Source organism: Archocentrus centrarchus, chromosome 8 (assembly GCF_007364275.1).
Source record: "Archocentrus centrarchus isolate MPI-CPG fArcCen1 chromosome 8, fArcCen1, whole genome shotgun sequence".
Classification (NCBI taxonomy): Eukaryota; Metazoa; Chordata; class Actinopteri; order Cichliformes; family Cichlidae; genus Archocentrus; species Archocentrus centrarchus.
Genome location: NC_044353.1, coordinates 5,244,886 through 5,264,715, shown reverse-complemented (window position 1 = coordinate 5,264,715; position 19,830 = coordinate 5,244,886). Strand labels below are relative to the sequence as shown.

The 19,830-nt window shown below is 43.3% G+C and overlaps 2 protein-coding genes across 2 annotated transcripts; both read left to right on the top strand.

The window, feature by feature from the left end:
• The first annotated feature begins 363 nt into the window (after positions 1-363).
• On the top strand, positions 364-17,673 carry LOC115784578 (myosin-4-like). The gene is made up of 35 exons (XM_030735857.1): positions 364-432; positions 530-742; positions 1,129-1,272; positions 2,688-2,844; positions 2,932-2,959; positions 3,049-3,157; positions 3,230-3,322; positions 3,408-3,471; positions 3,557-3,655; positions 3,734-3,837; positions 3,915-4,053; positions 4,174-4,292; positions 5,312-5,461; positions 5,552-5,722; positions 5,814-6,120; positions 6,210-6,286; positions 6,634-6,721; positions 6,794-6,911; positions 6,993-7,116; positions 7,204-7,340; positions 8,407-8,662; positions 8,752-8,994; positions 9,076-9,252; positions 9,326-9,471; positions 10,319-10,409; positions 13,044-13,433; positions 13,517-13,648; positions 13,737-13,850; positions 13,928-14,124; positions 14,205-14,388; positions 16,236-16,401; positions 16,473-16,597; positions 16,679-16,987; positions 17,059-17,262; positions 17,539-17,673. The coding sequence occupies exons 2-35, from the start codon at positions 539-541 to the stop codon at positions 17,671-17,673; spliced, it is 5,301 nt and encodes a 1,766-aa protein (XP_030591717.1). The 5' UTR covers positions 364-432; positions 530-538.
• A 73-nt stretch (positions 17,674-17,746) lies between these two features.
• LOC115784265 (myosin-7-like) lies at positions 17,747-18,727 on the top strand. The gene is made up of 5 exons (XM_030735426.1): positions 17,747-17,908; positions 18,114-18,218; positions 18,313-18,408; positions 18,492-18,623; positions 18,707-18,727. Exons 1-5 carry the CDS (start codon positions 17,747-17,749, stop codon positions 18,725-18,727), a joined length of 516 nt encoding a protein of 171 aa, XP_030591286.1.
• Positions 18,728-19,830: the final 1,103 nt, after the last annotated feature.

Sequence of the window (19,830 nt, the reverse complement as noted above, 5' to 3'; positions counted from 1 at the left end):
ACATTGCACATAAACCACTTTATAATTTATAAGTATAGTTTTTCATACTGTTATATAATTTGCATTCATATTCTGTCTGTTGCAAATCTTGGAGGTTAAATAAAATATCCTATTTGTAGCAGGACAGGATTCTCCATCTGTGACATTTTTAAGGTGTCAGGATCTAAATATAACTGTGTTGCTCTTTGTGCTTAATCTATGATCCATCCTCATCCGCAGCAGGTCTGTGTAACTCTACCGCTGCATGCCCATGTAAAGAAGGAAGTCTTCACACCAAGGACGATGGTGTGGCATAAAAAGGGACAGTGCCACTGGTTAAGTTGTTCGGTAACAGCGTCTGTGCTGGATTTTTGGGAAAGCGACACACGTTGTGTTTGGAGCCGATCAGAAACGCTTCGGTGTTTCCGTTCCTGTACTCGTGCAGCAAAGTGGGTGAGTATGATAATGTTCAGGATGCAGTTTCAAACGTTTTGCTGACATAATTTTGAATTTGGGAGATGATGGATGTTTTTTTTAATATTTGATTTAGGAGGAAAAAATGAGCACAGATGGGGAAATGGCAGTTTTTGGGCCAGCTGCTCAGTACCTGCGTAAATCTGAGAAGGAGAGGGCGGAGGCTCAGACGCGGCCGTTTGACAGCAGGACGGCGTGCTTTGTGAGTGACGAGAAAGAGACGTACGTCAAGGCTCAGGTCCTGGACAGGGCAGATGGCAAAGTCACTGTGAAGACTGTGGATGACAGAGTGGGTGTACTGAAGGCTTCCTCTAATAAACTGCCTTTGCTGTTAACTGAACACAGCCTGGGAAAAAGGCTTTCTGTATATGACATGTCTGACAAGGACGTTATTCTTAGGATTTTAGAAGGATTTTGCACAGCTGCTATAAAATCTGCAATAAAGAACCTGCTGAACTTTATTATTCTGGTGTTCAACTGAGACATTTACTCTCCCCTGAAGCTCTCAATGCAGCTTCAGTTTCCACAAAAGTAATAATTTATATGAAAATGTGACTCCACATTATTAAAATGTGTGAAGGCAGTAATTATCCTGCAGACGTTTGGCCTCTGAAACCCCCCTTTTTTCTTTCTCTTAACTTTGGGCATTATATTCAGATATTCTTCTTTTTCCAGACTTTAACTGTCAGGGAGGACCAAGTGTTTCCTATGAACCCCCCAAAGTTTGATAAGATTGAAGACATGGTGATGATGACACACCTCCACGAGCCTGCAGTGTTGTACAACCTCAAGGAGCGCTATGCAGCCTGGATGATCTACGTAAGTCAAACATAAAATATGAAGCTGCGTGCAGACTTAATTAAAACTGAGCTTCACTTGAACTTCTACACGCTAAAACTTTTTTTATATAAGTAAAAATGCAAAGACAATACAGCAGCTATTGCATCCATCCATTGTCTCCTGCTTCCATGTGTATGATGGGAAATAATTTTGATTTGTCACAGTTTCATAATTTATTTTTAACTTTGAAATTTGTTCGATACCATTGTAGGCTTGATGCATCATTAATATTCAACATAAAACTGATTCTGGACTTGGCATTACTGCCATTATAGAAGAAAAGCTGCTCTCCTTGTTTTACTTGCAGAATGGTAAATAAACTGAAAGTAATCGCTCACATGAGCTGAAAGTCCAAATCCAGTTTAAAACGAGTTCAAATGAAGACTTTTAAATGGGACAGGCGGTGGTGATGAAGGAGTCCACCTGACAGGGCTTTGTAGGAACATCAGATTTTAAAAAAAAGTTTGGGATGAAACCCTGTATATAAAGGATGGACATAGCCACTGTAACTCCACCCACTCGTTTCTGGATCCACATTTTGAAGGCTCAGCATTACCATATTTGGACAAAAGGGTGAAGTTATTAGCTAATATTAGCAAGTTCAGTTATTTAGCTGCATCTGTAAACTGTATGGGTGCACCTCACCAACACAGATACCTGCTAATTAGTATTCAGCAACATCGGAAGAAATTACTAGAATTGTACTCACAGAAATGAAGCACAAGCGTGTTGGATGGGCTGCACCTGACAGCAAGACAAATTATTTATCAGATAAAAATTCCCCAAAAGGTCCAGTTCAGTCACTTAAATTAGCAAGGCTGAGGCCTGGTGGAAAGCTAATGGCTACAGTTGCCCATGTCGGCACACCTGTCATTCAAAGCATCCACACTTTAAGCCTAAATAGATAAGATATAAAGACCCCACCCACTGGGAAGACCAAACTAGAGTGGACACCAGCGTGCCAGGCCAGAAACGTGCAGGAAGGCTCCACCGAGACTCTGAGGCCAGACAGCAGATCCTGGTCCCACCCAGGCAGCAGGGACAGGGGGAACCACATTTTAAACATACTGTTAATGTTGTAAAGTTGGGTGTTTTAACATGACAGTCTGTGGGGACTGACTGAATTGTTTGAGCCAGCCTCAAGTGGACATTAGAGGAACTGCAGCTTTTGGTGACTTCCACATTAGCTTCATTTTTCAGCCCCAGAAAAAAGAAACCAAAAATCATCATTGTGTTTGTATGGTAATGTTGGCCTTTCAACAATCAATAATCTAAAAAAAAAAAAACAGCAATAGTTTCATACTTTTGGTGTGGAGCTGATTTTAAACTCACATTCATGCTGACTCACGATGTGATCAAAAACCTGAAAGCCTCTTCCCGTGTTTCCCATGCAGACCTACTCTGGACTCTTCTGTGTGACTGTGAACCCTTACAAATGGCTGCCAGTCTACAACCCAGAGGTGGTCCAGGCCTATAGGGGGAAGAAGAGGATGGAGGTCCCCCCTCACATCTTCGCCCTGTCTGACAACGCCTACCAATTCATGCTTACGGGTACTGAAGCAGCAAAATCTCTCCAAAAGGAGAAAAGTTTCTTACCTACATTCATTTTTCATCCAACTTCCTTTGTTCTGTCCTTAGATCGTGAAAATCAGTCCATTCTCATCACGTAAGTTTAACAGACTGTTGCTGTTTATGAGAACATCCCATTGATGAATGACTCCTTAGATGAAATGTGGGCTTTTGCTTTTTTCCCAGTGGAGAATCCGGTGCAGGAAAGACTGTCAACACCAAGCGTGTCATTCAGTACTTTGCAACAATTGCGGTGCCGTCAGACAAGAGAAAAGAGGCAAACAACAAAATGAAGGTGAGCTCTTGCAGCAGTCAGTTTGCATTTCAGAGTGCAGTGGGCGTCAAATTTACTGAAGGTTTTCATCAGGGGACTCTGGAGGATCAGATCATCCAGGCCAACCCGCTGCTGGAAGCTTTCGGGAATGCTAAGACCGTGAGGAATGACAATTCATCTCGCTTTGTGAGTGAGCCTCAAAGATTTAGATTTCTTTTACCAGGAGTTAGAGATATGTGAGACGTGAGAAACCCCTTTTTGTGTTGAACAGGGTAAATTCATCCGAATCCATTTTGGCACAACTGGTAAACTGGCATCTGCAGATATAGAAACATGTAAGTTTATACTCATAGTTAGAGTAGTGAATGAGGTAAATTATATTTCTATAAGTAACACCTTTTTTTTTTTTCTTTCTGAAAGATCTGCTGGAGAAGTCGAGGGTGACATTTCAGCTGCCGGCTGAGAGAAGCTATCACATCTTTTATCAGCTTACTTGCAACAGGAAGCCTGAACTAATAGGTGAGCTGAAGAATTATTTTTGAAGTTACTCGATTATCTCAGTCCTCATTCACACAAACCTCATTTCTTTCCCTTCAGATCTGCTTCTCATCACCACCAACCCCTACGACTTTTCTTTCATCAGTCAGGGGGAAATCAGCGTGAAAAGCATCAATGACGCCGAAGAGTTAATGGCTACAGATGTGAGTGGATCAGTGCTCGTTGAGTTCAGCTACAGCTGCTTCAAATCTGACTTAGCCTTTTTTTATTTTAAACACAGGAGGCTTTTGATATTCTGGGCTTCTCCTCTGAAGAGAAAGCATCCATCTATAAGCTGACCGGTGCTGTGATGCATTATGGAAACATGAGGTTCAAGCAGAAACAGCGGGAGGAGCAGGCTGAACCAGACGGCACTGAGGGTGAGGGCAATCCATCAGAGGCTATGCTGTCAAAAAAAGCAAACAAGCAAGCAAAGGAAACAGGTGTGAATGAGATCATGGATATAAGCGATGGCCTGATTTTTCTTGGTTTCACTGCAGTGGCTGATAAAGCAGCGTATCTGATGGGCCTGAACTCAGCTGATCTGCTGAAAAGCCTCTGTTATCCCAGAGTAAAGGTTGGGAATGAGTACGTTACCAAAGGGCAAAATGTTCAGCAGGTAAGATCAGAATCAAAAAGCATTTCTTCTTGATAATGGCTCAGTCACTCTAGAGTAAAAACAGGACAGCAACCTTCTTGCAACCAGGAAAAAATCAGTGGTTGCTCAGTAATTGCACTGAATTTTTTCACTCCACCGACTGATTGCAGAAACCAACTTTAAGGCAAGAGGTGGAGCATGCAACACCCTCAGCCTCTGGGAAGTTGCGATTGCACAGGTCTCCTGGTGGGAGGCATCCTGTCCCAAACAATAGCAATCCAAATCAGACTGACTGCAATTACTCTCATACAGACTGGCAAAGATTTGGAACAACTGCCATCTAATTTATAAATGCAGATAAATTGCCAACACATTGTAATCAGTCTGAGTCAGTTTGTTCCGATGAGCACAACTTTTTTCTGACACGTCTCTTTGCAGTAGGGGACTCTGAATCACCTGGTTGCCAAACTGGTCATATCCAGGTTATGTTCAAAGTTGCCTATGTCATTTAGCAGTTAAACCACCATCCTGCAACAACTACGTCACTATTTCTGGAGGAATTTCTGAATTTCAGTTTCATATCAATGAGGTTCTGGATGTCAGTAGTTAATGTGAATTTCTGTTTAATGTGCATTTCTGACAGTAACAGACTTGACTTCAATTTTGGTTGTGTCGCAGTGTCCAACCATTTTTTTCCTAGTGTGACTGTAGCATAAGGTGCCTTTACTTTCTGAGATTCTGAAGTTCACTACAAGATACAAAGTGTTACATTAAATGGACTAACTCAGGTAGGGCATCAAGTATGATGCATGCAGACTATACAGCAATAATAACTACAGAAGTGAGGTCAAGATGTGAGGCTATCATTCCTCTGCTATTTCTTTTCATGTTACATCCTCTTCAGCTCTGCTATTAAAGGACTACAGGTCACATCATACAAAGAAGCTTCAGCTGCCACAACTCAACTTAGATACATGTCTGTCATAATATGCCAAGACTTTTGCACAGTACCGTATAAAGATAATTTATCATTTTTCCAGGTGTCCAACTCAATTGGTGCCCTTGCAAAATCAGTCTATGAGAAGATGTTTTTCTGGATGGTCGCCCGAATCAACCAGCAGCTGGATACAAAGCAATCCAGACAACATTTCATCGGAGTTCTAGATATCGCTGGCTTTGAGATCTTTGATGTAGGGGTTTAAAATATATCCATATAGTCCCCAGATGCTTGCAGAATCATGTATATTTACTTGAACAAGTTATTTCATATGTGTGTTTAGCACAACAGCATGGAACAACTCTGCATTAATTTCACTAATGAGAAACTACAACAGTTTTTCAACCATCACATGTTTGTATTGGAACAAGAAGAATACAAAAAAGAAGGGATTGACTGGGAGTTCATCGACTTTGGTATGGACCTAGCAGCCTGCATTGAACTCATTGAAAAGGTATTGTATACCGCGCAATTTTAAATATAAGCAACATCAAATTCTTCAAATGTGATATTATTATTATTCATAAGAATTTTTGGTTTCCAAGCCAATGGGCATCTTTTCCATCCTCGAGGAAGAGTGCATGTTCCCAAAATCAACAGACACCTCTTTCAAGAACAAACTCTATGACCAACATCTTGGCAAGAACAACTGCTTCTTGAAACCCAAAACTGTCAAAGGGAAACCCGAAGCGCACTTCACTTTGGTGCACTACGCCGGCACCGTGGACTACAATATCAGCGGGTGGCTGGAGAAGAACAAAGACCCACTCAATGAGTCGGTGGTGCAACTTTACCAGAAGTCATCGGTCAAAATCCTGGCCATGCTGTACGCAAACTACTCTGGATCAGATGGTAGCTCTATATTTTTTTTCATGTTTTACAAGTTTCCAGCCTGCACCACTAGAACCTGTTAGTTTCATATCACTGTGTTATCAATGCAGAGGCACCTGCAGGAGGAACCAAAAAGGGATCCAAGAAGAAGGGGGCATCTTTCCAAACGGTGTCAGCTCTGTTCAGGGTAATATAAAAAGTTCCCAAAGCTTGTGTGTTTTTTTCACATAAAAATGAAAAGACATCAGCATAACTTGTTTTTTTTCCCACCAATTTCCATCGGTATTTTAAATATAAACAGTTTGCCCCGGATCTGCTCAAAGGTAGCAGATTAAACCTAACAGTGCCTTTGAAGTGGTTCATTTTAATACGCAGAAAACCTGTTTTATTGGTCCTACTGTTTTATAGCATAGATCCCAGGATGTGAGTAATCCTGAATGTAACCTTGAAGTTGTTCCATTTCTGCAGTCTTTTATCATATCAATAAAAAAATATTTTCAGAACTATTCAGAACAAAACAAAATTTTCCTGCAGGAGAATCTTGGGAAGCTCATGACCAATCTGAGAACCACTCATCCTCACTTTGTGCGCTGCTTGATACCGAACGAGACCAAAACACCAGGTACTCTTTGATAATCCCCTCATTCTGACATTTATATAGTCACACTAAAATAGTAACTGCCTTCAATAATAGGTGTCATGGAGAACAGCCTCGTTATCCACCAGCTACGCTGCAACGGAGTGCTGGAAGGCATCCGGATCTGCAGGAAAGGATTTCCCAGCAGAATCCTCTATGGGGACTTCAAGCAGAGGTAAACAAAATGTGTGTTTTTTTTTTTATTTAATATTTCATAACCTTTGGTGTTTACTCAGATTTATAAGTTCTCCTACAGGTACAGAATTCTTAATGCCAGCGCTGTTCCAGAAGGGCAGTTCATGGATAACAAAAAGGCTGCAGAGAAGCTGTTGGGCTCGATTGACGTCGATCACACCGAGTACAAGTTTGGACACACTAAGGTTTTCAGTTGTTTGAGCACCTGGGGAAAATTGTAAAGAAGACCAATGAGCAGTGAGAGCAGTAATTGCCTTTTTTTTTTTTTTCAGGTGTTTTTTAAAGCCGGCCTGCTCGGCGCCTTGGAGGAGATGAGAGATGAGCGGCTGGCGCAGGTCGTGATGTCCACGCAGGCTCTGTGTCGCGGCTACCTCGTCCGGATGGAGTATCAGAAGATGGTGGCCAGAAAGTAAAGATGTTTACTGCATTCCTGCATGGTGGACAAAAAAGGAAGAAAGAGGAAATAATTACATTTATATTTTCCATATTCTTATATGCCAACATAAGAAAAGTGAAGTTCTTAAGTCTTAAAAGTTGGTTCCCTCATCTTGAAGTCGATGTGTTTAACAGAACTTTGGACATTTATACAACATAAAAAAACATCAAGTTGAATTTTAAAGTTAAGATAATTGCTAACAAGTGACTAAATTAATGTAATTTGCCAACGTCGTCACGCTGAATACAGGAGTTTAGCAGTGGTGACTCTGAAGTCATGTGACTGTGGTGCATTTCATTTATAGACTAACTTTAATATTATGTTATACTTAAAGAGAAATTGTGGTGATAATCTTCCAGAATGAAATGTGTAAGTACTGTAAATTTCCCACAGGGATGATGTTCTGCGATTATCCAAAAACCTAGATCCTAAATCCCTTCTGCACTGAAACCAGGGCGATGCTAACCTCACTGAGCTGGACCGATGTGCTGACGACTGAAGTCTGGACCACCCACACATTAAACATAGAGACACAAAACTGTAGAAATAGAAAAAATTTAAGACAGAAATAATACAGGGAAAAAAGGGAATACATAAAAAGTAAAAATACTGAAATTAATGAAGAAATACATAAAATATAAAAGCTGTATGGAAAAAAAAATGAAGACAAGGATTTTATTATGCTCGTTTTACTTATAACAATATTTTTTAATTTGTTGATACATAAATCTTCTCTCATTCGTCTTTTGATATTGGCATTTTAACATCCATCCATCCATCCATCCATCTTCTTCCACTTATCCAACTGAAAGTAAAGATATTTATATTTAACTGACAGAGGCTCTAGTCTCATCTGCAAATAACAGGCTCGTAACTTCAATTCACAGCTAAACAGTGGCATTAATGTACAGTAACACAGGCTGCAAACTAACAAATGTATGATGAGCATGTGTTATTAAAAGAGAAAACAGCTCATGCATGTTATACAAATCCATCACAGCTAAAACCTGGTTTTTAAACTGAGCTTTTGCTTTGACAGGGAAGCAATCTACACCATCCAGTATAACTTCCGTTCCTTTGTGAACGTCAAACACTGGCCGTGGATGAAGCTGTATTTTAAGCTGAAACCTCTTCTGAAGAGTGTTGAGGCTGAGAAGGAAATGGCTCAAATGAAGGTGGATTTCACAAAACTCAAGGAAGACCTGTCCAAATCAGAAACCCGGCGGAGGGAGCTTGAAGAGAAAATGGTCTCCGTCATACAAGAGAAGAACGATCTCTTACTTCAAGTCCAGGCCGTAAGTCAAACCAAAGGAATAACCACTTATAGGCCACACGGGTGCTGTGATGGTCTGGAAATAATATTGGTGCACAATCTTAAAATTAGGAGGCTGACAACTTGCTGGATGCAGAGGAGAGATGTGAAGGGCTCATCAAAAGCAAGATCCAGCTGGAAGCCAAGCTAAAGGAGGTGACCGAGAGACTCGAAGACGAGGAGGAGATCAACGCTGAGCTGACTGCCAAGAAGAGGAAGCTCGAAGATGAGTGCTCGGAACTGAAGAAGGACATCGATGACTTGGAGTTGACCTTAGCTAAAGTGGAGAAGGAAAAACATGCAGTGGAAAACAAGGTGAGCCTCCATGCCACTGCTACTGTACGTCATCTCAATGGGGGAGAATTGTTATATCTTCCTTCTTAATTGTCACTGTAGGTAAAAAACCTGGTTGAAGAAATCATGAGCCAAGATGAAAACATCACCAAACTGTCCAAAGAAAAGAAAGCCCTGCAGGAAGCTCATCAGCAAACACTGGACGACCTGCAGTCAGAGGAGGACAAAGTGAACGCCCTGACTAAAGCCAAGACCAAACTGGAGCAGCAGGTTGATGATGTGAGTTGCTCTGCATACAGAGTTGTTCATTGTATTTCTGTTGTTAAGAAGTATAAGACGGCTGTATCTTTAGCTGGAAGGTTCACTGGAACAAGAGAAGAAAATACGTATGGATCTGGAAAGAGCCAAAAGAAAGCTGGAGGGTGATCTGAAACTCGCTCAGGAGTCTATAATGGATCTGGAGAATGACAAACAGCAGCTGGACGAAAAGCTGAAAAAGTAAGAAGTGAATGTTTTTGTGGTGTAAAGCATATTTATTTATATGTGCAGGAAATAATTTTATTAAGTACAAAACAAACACTGTGGCCACAAAGGTATGGACACGATCAGCAATGATACCCAGGTAGACTGACGTTTCAACAACGCGCAGTTGTTACGAAGGGGCCCAAAGTGTGCCCTCACACCACCACCAGCAGCCTGAACCGTTGATAATGTTTACACCAAATTTTGAGCCTACCACCCAAATGTCACAGCAGAGGTGGAGACTCATTGGACCAGGCAACATTTTTCCAATCTTCTGTTGTCCAGTTTTGGTGAGGCTGTGCAAATTATAGCCTCAGTTTCCTGTTCTTAGCTGACAGGAGTGGCACCTAGTGTGGTCTTCTGCTGCTGTAGCCCATCTGCTTAAAGGTTCAACATGTGTGTTCAGAAACGCTCTTCTGCATACCTTGGTTGTACTGAGTGGTTATTTGAGTTACTATTGCATTCCTATCAGCCAAACGTAACACAAAGGCCCAGTTTGCCATACAGGGATTATGTCTAATCCTGGACTAAATACTTTTTCCTATTGTGGTCTTCATTGACTTTTCTCTTTTAGTCTAGGCTTAATCCATGACTGGGAAACTGGCTGAAAGAGTTTAAGAACTGCTCCCCTTTGTATACCACAAATTTCAAAGGAAAACCTTTAAAAAGTCAATTCCTTTGGGAATATACAGCACAGTTTACCTTGGTTGTTTTTCTTTGTTCAAGGTTAACGTGAAACACATAACACATTTCCCACCCTTTAGGCTTCAAAAATGAGCAACAAAATTATTAAAAATTCAGTGAGTTTTGCTTCTTTTTACAGGAACGAATTTGAGTTGTCACAGCTGCAGTCAAAGATAGACGATGAACAAGTACTCGGTGGTCAGCTGCAGAAGAAAATCAAAGAACTCCATGTGAGGAATATTTTTAATTATCTAAGTGGGTCCCAATAGCCAGTTTCGATAGCCGGGGATCAGTCCGCCAGGGCCTCCGCCCTCGGCCACCGCCCGACACACGCTCACGTGGGCAATGACAGTGAGACCTGGAGGGGCGTGATTGGGAGGAACGGCCTGCCTGATCTGAACCCGAATGGTGTTTTGTTATTGGACTTCTGTGCAAACCACAGTTTGTCCATAACAAACACCGTGTTCGAACACAAGGATGTCCGTAAGTGCACATGGCACCAGGACACCCTAGGTCGCAGGTCGATGATCGATTTTGTAATCGTATCATCAGATCTGCGGCCGTATGTTCTGGACACTCGGGTGAAGAGAGGAGCTGAGCTGTCAACTGATCACCACCTGGTGGTGAGTTGGATCAGGTGGCGTGGGAAGATGCTGGACAGACCTGGCACACCTAAACGTATTGTGAGGGTGCGCTGGGAACGCCTGGCAGAAGCCCCAGTCCGGGAGATCTTCAACTCCCACCTCCGGCAGAACTTCGACAGCATTCCGAGGGAGGCTGAGGACATTGAGTCCGAATGGACCATGTTCCGCACCTCCATTGTTGAGGCTGCTGCTCAGAGCTGTGGCTGCAAGGTGGTGGGTGCCTGTCGTGGTGGTAACCCCCGAACCAGATGGTGGTCACCGGAGGTGAAGGGAGCCATCAAGCTGAAGAAAGAGTCCTATCGGGCTTGGTTAGCCTGTGGGACTCCGGAGGCAGCTGACAGGTATCGACAGGCCAAGCGGAATGCAGCTCGGGTAGTGGCCAAAGCAAAAACTCGGGTGTGGGAGGAGTTCGGTGAGGCTATGGAAAAAGACTTTCGGACGGCATCGAAGCGATTCTGGCAAACCGTCAGGCGACTCAGGAGGGGAAAGCAGTGCTTCACTCACACTGTTTATAGTGCGGGGGGGGTGCTGCTGACTTCAACTGAGGCTATAGTCGGACGGTGGAAGGAATACTTCGAGGACCTTCTGAATCCCACTGACACGCCTTCTGTAGTGGAAGCAGAGTCTGGGGATGAGGGGGATGACTTGACCATCACTGGGGGTGAGGTCACTGAGGTAGTTAAACAACTCCTTGGTGGCAGAGCCCCTGGGGTGGACGAGATTCGCCCTGAGTTCCTGAAGGCTCTGGATGTTGTAGGACTGTCTTGGTTGACACGCCTCTGCAACATCGCGTGGAGATCTGGGGCAGTGCCATTGGATTGGCAGACCGGGGTGGTGGTCCCCATCTTTAAGAAGGGAGACCGGAGGGTGTGCTCCATCTTTCGGGGGATCACACTACTCAGCCTCCCCGGTAAGGTCTATGCCAGGGTGCTGGAAAGGAGGGTGCGTCCGTTAGTCGAACCTCGGATTCAGGAGGAACAATGCGGTTTTCGTCCTGGTCGTGGAACTTTGGACCAGCTCTTTATCCTCTCAAGGATATTCGAGTGTGCGTGGGAGTTTGCCCAACCAGTCTACATGTGCTTTGTGGACTTGGAGAAGGCATTCGACCACGTCCCTCGGGGTGTCCTTTGGGAGGTTCTGCGGGAGTATGGGGTGTCTGGCCCATTGTTGCGGGCCATTCAGTCCTTGTACAACCACAGTGAGAGCTTGGTCCGTATAGCCGGTAATAAGTCGGATTTGTTTCCTGTGGGTGTTGGACTCCGTCAGGGCTGCCCTTTGTCACCGATTCTGTTCATTATTTTTATGGACAGAATTTCTAGGCGTAGCCAGGTGGCGGAAGGCTTCTTCCTTGGTGGCCTCAGAGTCTCATCTCTGCTTTTTGCAGATGATGCGGTTCTGTTGGCTTCATCAGGGGGGGGCCTCCAGCTCGTAGTGGAAGGGTTCGCAGCCGAGTGTGAAGCGGCTGGCATGAGTATCAGCACCTCTAAGTCTGAGGCCATGGTCCTCAGCCGGAAAAGGGTGGAGTGCCATCTCCGGCTCAGGAACAAGTTCTTGCCTCAAGTGGAGGAGTTTAAGTATCTCGGGGTCTTGTTCACGAGTGATGGGAGAAGGGAGCGGGAGATCGACAGGCGGATCGGGGCTGCTTCTGCAGTGATGCGGATGCTGCACCGGTCCGTCGTGGTGAAGAGGGAGCTTAGCGTAAAAGCGAAGCTCTCGATTTACCGGTCGATCTACGTTCCTACCCTCACCTATGGTCACGAGCTTTGGGTAGTGACCGAAAGAATAAGATCGCGAATACAAGCGGCAGAAATGAGTTTCCTTCGAAGGGTGGCTGGCCTCTCCCTTAGAGATAGGGTGAGGAGTGCGGCCATCCGGGAGGGGCTCAGAGTAGAGCCGCTGCTCCTCCACATCGAAAGGAGCCAGTTGAGGTGGCTCGGGCATCTGATTAGGATGCCTCCTGGCCGCCTCCTGGGTGAGGTGTTCCGGGCATGTCCCACCGGGAAGAGGCCCCGTGGTAGACCCAGGACACGCTGGAGAGATTATGTATCTCGGCTGGCCTGGGAACGCCTTGGGGTCCCTCCGGATGAGCTGGAGGAGGTGGCTGGGGAGAGGGAAGCCTGGGCTTCTCTGCTTCTCTGCTTATCACATGGGACAAAATTCACAAATGTTTGACCATTACTAAATAACAAATAAAATTCACAAATCACATTCACAACACAGGCCCGCATTGAGGAGCTGGAGGAGGAAATCGAGGCTGAGCGTTCGGCTCGAGCCAAAGTCGAGAAGCAGAGATCTGATTTGTCGAGGGAACTCGAGGAGATCAGTGAGAGGCTGGAGGAAGCTGGAGGAGCTGCCGCCGCTCAGGTCGAGATGAACAAGAAGCGTGAAGCCGAGTTCCTCAAACTGCGCAGGGAACTGGAGGAGTGCATGCTGCAGCACGACGCTACCTCTGCTGCTCTGCGCAAGAAACATGCAGACAGCGTGGCCGAAATGGGAGAACAGCTGGATAACATCCAGAGAGTCCGGCAGAAACTGGAGAAGGAGAAGAGTGAGTTAAGGCTGGAGCTGGATGACATGTCAAGCAATATGGAATCCATGGCCAAAGCAAAGGTTGGTTATTAAACTTTTAAGCTCACTTCAATGTAAAAAGATTACAACATTTGCTTTTTTTTTTTTATTTCTTAAATTTGAAGATGAATTTAGAGAAAATGTGCCGATCACTTGAAGATCAGCTTAACGAGGTAAAAACCAAAGAAGGGGAGCATCTAAAACTCATAAACGACCTTTCAACCCAGAAGGCTAGGCTTCAGACAGAAAACGGTGAGGCAGAAAGTAAAAAAAATCCAACCAGAAGTCAAATAAAGTCACAGCTGAACCGGTTTTAATTTTGTTTATACCTCCAATCCAGCTGAGATGTCTCGGCAGCTGGAAGAAAAGGAATCCCTGATGTCACAGTTAACTCGGGGAAAGCAAGGCTTTATTCAGCAGACTGAGGAGCTGAAACGACTTCATGAGGAGGAGGTGAAGGTAAGGTGTGACAGAATACACCACAGTGAATGCTTGACAGTTTAAAGTGTTCATGGTGTCGCTTTCATTCTGCTCAGGCTAAAAACGCTTTAGCACACAGTTTGCAGTCATCACGTCATGATTGCGAGCTACTCAGAGAGCAGTACGAGGAGGAGCAGGAGGCCAAAGCTGAGCTGCACCGCTGCCTGTCCAAGGCGAACAGCGAGGTGGCTCAATGGAGGACCAAATACGAGACAGATGCCATCCAACGAACTGAGGAGCTCGAGGAGGCAAAGTAAGAGCAACCTTCATGTTAGTTCAAAATTGGGAGGGTCTTCCAATGGGATCTAATTATGAATCCACATTCTCCTACAGGAAGAAATTAGCCCTTCGTCTGCAGGATGCAGAAGAAGCTGTGGAGGCTGTTAACTCCAAGTGTTCCTCTCTTGAGAAGACGAAACAGCGGCTGCAGGGAGAGGTGGAGGACCTAATGATGGATGTGGCGAGGTCTAATGCTGCTGCTGCTGCTTTGGACAAGAAGCAGAGAAATTTTGACAAGGTTTTCATGAGATGTCCTAAAATTGCATGCTAATGTGACTGATAGATTTACTAAAACGTTCAGTAGCTATAACATCAAAACTGCAAGGGGAGTATGTGGCAGAAGCAAGTGGAAAAGGTGAGAATTACTTTAACGGTGGTAAATGCCTAGATGAATATATATATGAGATGAATATATATTAGCAAATAAACTAAAACTAAAATAAACATCTCCAAATTTTGTCAGTAACAGCTGCAAAACTAAATTAAAATGGGCCAAAAGCCTCTGCGTCCCTATCACCTGGCCAATCTGCTTAATTAAAACTGTAAATATGTGGATAAATAAAAGTTGGGCAGCTCACAGTAATTAATGGAATTAAATAATCCCTAACATACACTTAATCATATGCTTCCCTTAGGCTGTAGTTTTAGAAAACACAGCATAGATTTTCATTGCTATGCAGATGATACTCTGCTTTATCTATCCATGAAGTCAGATGACACAAACCAATTAGTTAAACTGCATGAATGTGTTAAAAGCCTAGATAACCTCTAATTTTTGGCTGCTAAATTCAGATAAAACTGAAGTTCTTGTGCTTGGCTCTACAAACCTTAGAAACGTGGTGTCTAACCACGTATTTACTCTAGATGGGATTACCCTGGCCTCCAGTAACACTGTGAGAAATCTTGGAGTCCTTTTTGACCAGGATATGTCCTTCAATGCAACACACAAATATGTACTGTAGAACTGCTTTCTTGTATTTGTGCAATATTTCTAAAATTAGAAACATCCTGTGTCAGAGTGATGCTGAAAAACTAATTCATGCATTTATTACTTTGTAATGAATTGTAATTCATTATTATCAGGTCACTCCAAAAGATCCCTGAAAAGCCTTCCATTGATCCAGGAGAGTACTACCTAAGACTGGAAAGCTGGCAGTTACCCTGCAGAGGGCTGCTTATATATGCAATCTTGTTCCTACAGTCATTACCCAGAACTCAAGACCACAGCTGAAGGTTAAAAACAGTTCATCAATGCTTGAGTCAGAAATTCTCCCACATCCCATAAGAAGTAATCCACAATTTTCTGGCAAACTACAGTACTATGGCATCAGACACCAAGGTGCCGGGTGCTTCACGCTCGGCTGCAAACTTTAACAGTGCGTGCTGCAGGTTACATCCTAATGACCACATCATCTGCAAAAAGCAGACACAATTCTGAAATTCCCAACCTGGACACCCTCCTCACCCTGGCTACACCTTTAAATCCTGTTCATGAATATCACAAACAGGACTGGAAGCAAGACACAACACTGTAGTCTAACACCCACTGAAAACATGAATACTAGGATACAAAAACAGCTTGGTTATGTTTGCATGTGCTGAAATGGTTATGCAAGGACTGGATTGCCTGTAACAATAACCCTAGTACCTCATACTCCCATTGCTCTCCGCACAGGGCTGCCCAGGGAACATAGACAAAGGCTTTCTCAAAGCCCACACAACACACAAGATAACTAAAGTAATACTGACTTCAGTTTAAGCCATAACTATTTATCAGAAATCTAACAACACTGCTCAGTTGTGTAGTAGCATTATTTGTTTGCCTAGTTCAGGGTTTCATGCCTGAATATTAAGATTTGATGCTTTCAAAAAAGTAAATTTTGATGGTAAAAGCAGTTCTATTCACTGTGGCCTGCCACTATTATACAGGATATCTGGTATCAGAGACCCAAAGGAGGGATACAGGATTTCTTAATTCCTGATTTTTTTTTTCACTGTCTGCTTGCAAACAGCATTAGGCTTTGATAATAAAATTGTATATTTCTCTTAAAATATTTACTGATTTATGATACATTTATTGTAAAGGTTGTTGCTGAGTGGAAGCAGAAATATGAGGAGGGTCAAGCAGAGCTGGAGTCAGCTCTAAAAGAGGTGCGCTCTTTGGGCACAGAGAACTTCAAGATGAAGAATGCCTTCGAAGAATGCCTGGAACAAGGGGAGACCCTCAAACGGGAAAATAAAAACCTGCAACGTATGTCAACGCATTTTTTTTAAATCTCTAACAATGCAGCAAAACTTACCATAACTTCTTTGTCACTGCAGAGGAAATAATGGATCTCACAGAGCAGCAGGGAGAGACGGGGAAAACCATCCATGAGCTTGAGAAATCAAAGAAACAGGCTGAGCAGGAGAAGTTAGAGGCTCAGACGGCTCTGGAGGAGGCAGAGGTAAGTAGCAGAAAAATATGAAACATGTATTTAAACAAACTCTACCATCTCCAGTTATTATGATTGCATGTCCTTTTTCAGGCCTCCCTGGAGCACGGGGAATCCAAGATCCTTCGAGTCCAGCTGGAACTGAACCAGGTGAAGTCTGAGGTGGACAAGAAGATAGCCGAGAGGGACGAGGAGATCGAACAGCTTAAGAGGAACAGCCAAAGAGTCATCGACACAATGCAAAGTAATCTGGATGCTGAGGTCCGCAGCAGGAACGACAGCCTGAGAGTGAAGAAGAAGATGGAGGGAGACCTAAATGAGATGGAGGTCCAGCTGAGCCACGCTAACAGGCAGGCGGCTGAGGCTCAGAAACAACTGAGGAACATTCAAGTTCAGCTGAAGGTCGGCCACGTGTACACAGTGAGCAGTGTTTCTTTATTGACTCACACTGAAAATGTAATATTTCTGTTTAGGAGGTCCAGATTCAACTCGAAGAGGCCCTGAGAATCAACGATGACACGAAAGAGCAGGTTGCCATATCGGAGCGCAGGAATAACCTCATGCAGGCTGAAATGGAGGAGATCCGAGCGGCTCTGGAGCAGACCGAGAGGAGCCGCAAGCTAGCGGAGCAGGAGCTGCTGGATGCCAGCGAGAGAGTGCAGCTGCTTCACTCACAGGTTCAGATCCACCAGTTTTAGCAACAGCACCAGTTTTTCTAACTTCATACGTTTTGGCAGATTTTCAAGGACAAAAATAATATATATCTCGCTACCCTTTTAAAATATCAATAGAACCTTCACAGTCCAACAGGTGGTACAGTCACCCAGTTAGTGTCCAATTTGTCTTTGAAGCAACATCTCCTTCAAATTAATTAAATGTCCCCATCAAGGTATAATTTGGAAACCGTCATCGTATTTTGTCATGCGTGTGTTAATTAAAATCATGATCTACAGAACACCAGCCTGCTCAACAGTCGGAAGAAGCTGGAGGCGGATCTGTCTCAGATTCAGAGTGAGATGGATGATCATGTCCAAGCAGCTAGGAATGCTGAAGAGAAAGCCAAGAAGGCCATCACTGATGTAAGTTGATTTTTCTCTGTTTCAGTTCCTAAAAGATGCAGCAGTATACTGACAGTTATACTGTGCTTTTCAGGCAGCCATGATGGCCGAGGAGTTGAAGAAAGAGCAGGACACCAGCGCTCACCTGGAGAGGATGAAGAAGAACCTGGAGGCGACAGTGAAAGACCTTCAGCAACGCCTCGATGAGGCCGAGAGCCTGGCCATGAAAGGTGGAAAGAAACAACTCCAAAAGCTGGAAGCCAGGGTACAAATAAAATCTTTTTATGGATTTGTGACTACGCTGCTTTAGAAGAATAGAATAGAATAGAATGCCTTTTATTGTCATTATACAGGATGTACAATGAGATAGGAGAGTAAGGAAGAGTAAGGTGTAATCCTACAAAAAAAAAAAATGCCAGCATTGCTCAAAGATATGTGAGACTGATGACTAAAGATTTTGCCTCTTCTAGGTGCGAGAACTTGAGAACGAGCTTGAGGCAGAACAAAGACATGGGTCAGACTCTGTGAAAGGTGTGCGCAGACTTGAGCGCAGGATTAAGGAGTTGACATATCAGGTAGAAAGACCCGCTGCACTTTCACAATGCCAAGTTTTTACAAATATTTTTTTTAAAAAGGAGACTTTGTTTGTTTTCTATCACCAAAAACTAGTCCGAGGAGGACAAGAAGAACACGATGAGGCTGCAGGAACTGATAGACAAACTCCAACTGAAGGTGAAAGCGTACAAGAGGCAGGCCGAAGAAGCTGTGAGTGTCTTTTTCTTTCAAGCACATTATAGTCTGATGTGACAGTTTGGAGAGTTTTACTTGTTTATTTTGGCTCCTAACAGGAAGAGCAAGCAAACACTTATCTGACTAAGCTGAGGAAGGTGCAGCATGAGCTGGAGGAGGCCGAAGAGCGAGTCAACATCGCTGAGTCCCAGATCAATAAGATGAAAGTAAAGAGTCGAGACAGGAGCAAGGTGACTGGGTCAGCTTCAGTTAATACACCTTAAACACAGTATAATAAGTGTTATTTTTAACTTGTTTTTCTTCTCACTTTCAGGCAAAAGATAGCGGAGAGTAACTGCGATTAACTGTCACAAAGAAGGCATCGACCCCCCCAAGTCTTTAAAACTGAGTTGGTTTGCAACATATTCTTATAATATAATATAATATAATTTTCTGCATTTTGTAATGGTGTAGAGAAAAATTAAAGCTGGTTTCAGATCAGCTGTTCAAAAGATAGAAAAATTTAATGTCTAACTTCAAATAATTGGCAGATAAAGAGCCAAACTTGGTGGAGACCAAAATCAGAGCGAAAAGGAGAAAATGGTGCTCAGTTGCAGTGCAATATTACCGCAATAATGTTTTCTTTGACAGTCAAACCTCAAATGTCTCATGATGTCAGTGTTGTGTTGACAGCTTGTTTCTGCTGCCCCCCCAAGTGGTTAAAAATCAGCATGTCAGGTATCAAACATGCTAGCTGATTTTTAAAAGCTTATTTGTGTCAGTGGTCATTTGAACTGCTGTCTTTGAGTGCCACTTTCTACCACCAGGGGGAACCAAAGCAGGACATCTTCACATTTTACACATGGTGGCTTTAAATCTGGAGCGAGGAAGTTATCTTCTGTAGCTGCTTGCATGCATTTGTGCTGTGTCCGTGTGTGTTGCCTTAATTGTAATAAAACCCTCAAAACCGACAACAAAAACTTCAGTCCATTGTATTAATCCAGAAAAAGGTGAATTATCATTATCAATATTTATTGACACACTGAGATCTTTACCTGTTTTGTTATTGAAATGTGTTGGAACAAACAGGACAAAGTAGGACTGATTTTAAAATTGTTTATTGCGATTTCAAAACTGAACACAGACAAGAACAGATGGCAAATTATGAGAGTGAAGGAGGTGAAAAAAGAGACAGTCACTGGGACATAAATGAAAGAGAAGATAAAACGGATGAAGAAGGACCACATGTACTGGGATATATGGATGTATGTATATGGATACTGAACCACTGGATGCACTGTTAAAATTAGCCACTTGGTACAGTTTAGCATTGTGCTGCTGAAATTCTACAGGATGCAATTTGTGTCAGAATAACTAAAGAAAATCCAAAAAAAAATGAAAGTAAATTTTATCTCAGTTTTTCACTTCCTGTTCAGAATTTTACAGAGACATAAACTT

Excerpts from the sequence above, each read along its gene's own strand:
- LOC115784578 (XM_030735857.1), top strand. The coding sequence starts at position 539 with ATGAGCACAGATGGGGAAATGGCAGTTTTTGGGCCAGCTGCTCAGTAC. Across the intron at positions 3,158-3,229 it reads AGGCAAACAACAAAATGAAG|GGGACTCTGGAGGATCAGAT; the intron begins GTGAGCTCTTGC and ends GGTTTTCATCAG. Across the intron at positions 6,912-6,992 it reads TATGGGGACTTCAAGCAGAG|GTACAGAATTCTTAATGCCA; the intron begins GTAAACAAAATG and ends GTTCTCCTACAG.
- LOC115784265 (XM_030735426.1), top strand. The coding sequence starts at position 17,747 with ATGGCCGAGGAGTTGAAGAAAGAGCAGGACACCAGCGCTCACCTGGAG. Across the intron at positions 18,219-18,312 it reads TTAAGGAGTTGACATATCAG|TCCGAGGAGGACAAGAAGAA; the intron begins GTAGAAAGACCC and ends ACCAAAAACTAG. Across the intron at positions 18,409-18,491 it reads AGAGGCAGGCCGAAGAAGCT|GAAGAGCAAGCAAACACTTA; the intron begins GTGAGTGTCTTT and ends GGCTCCTAACAG.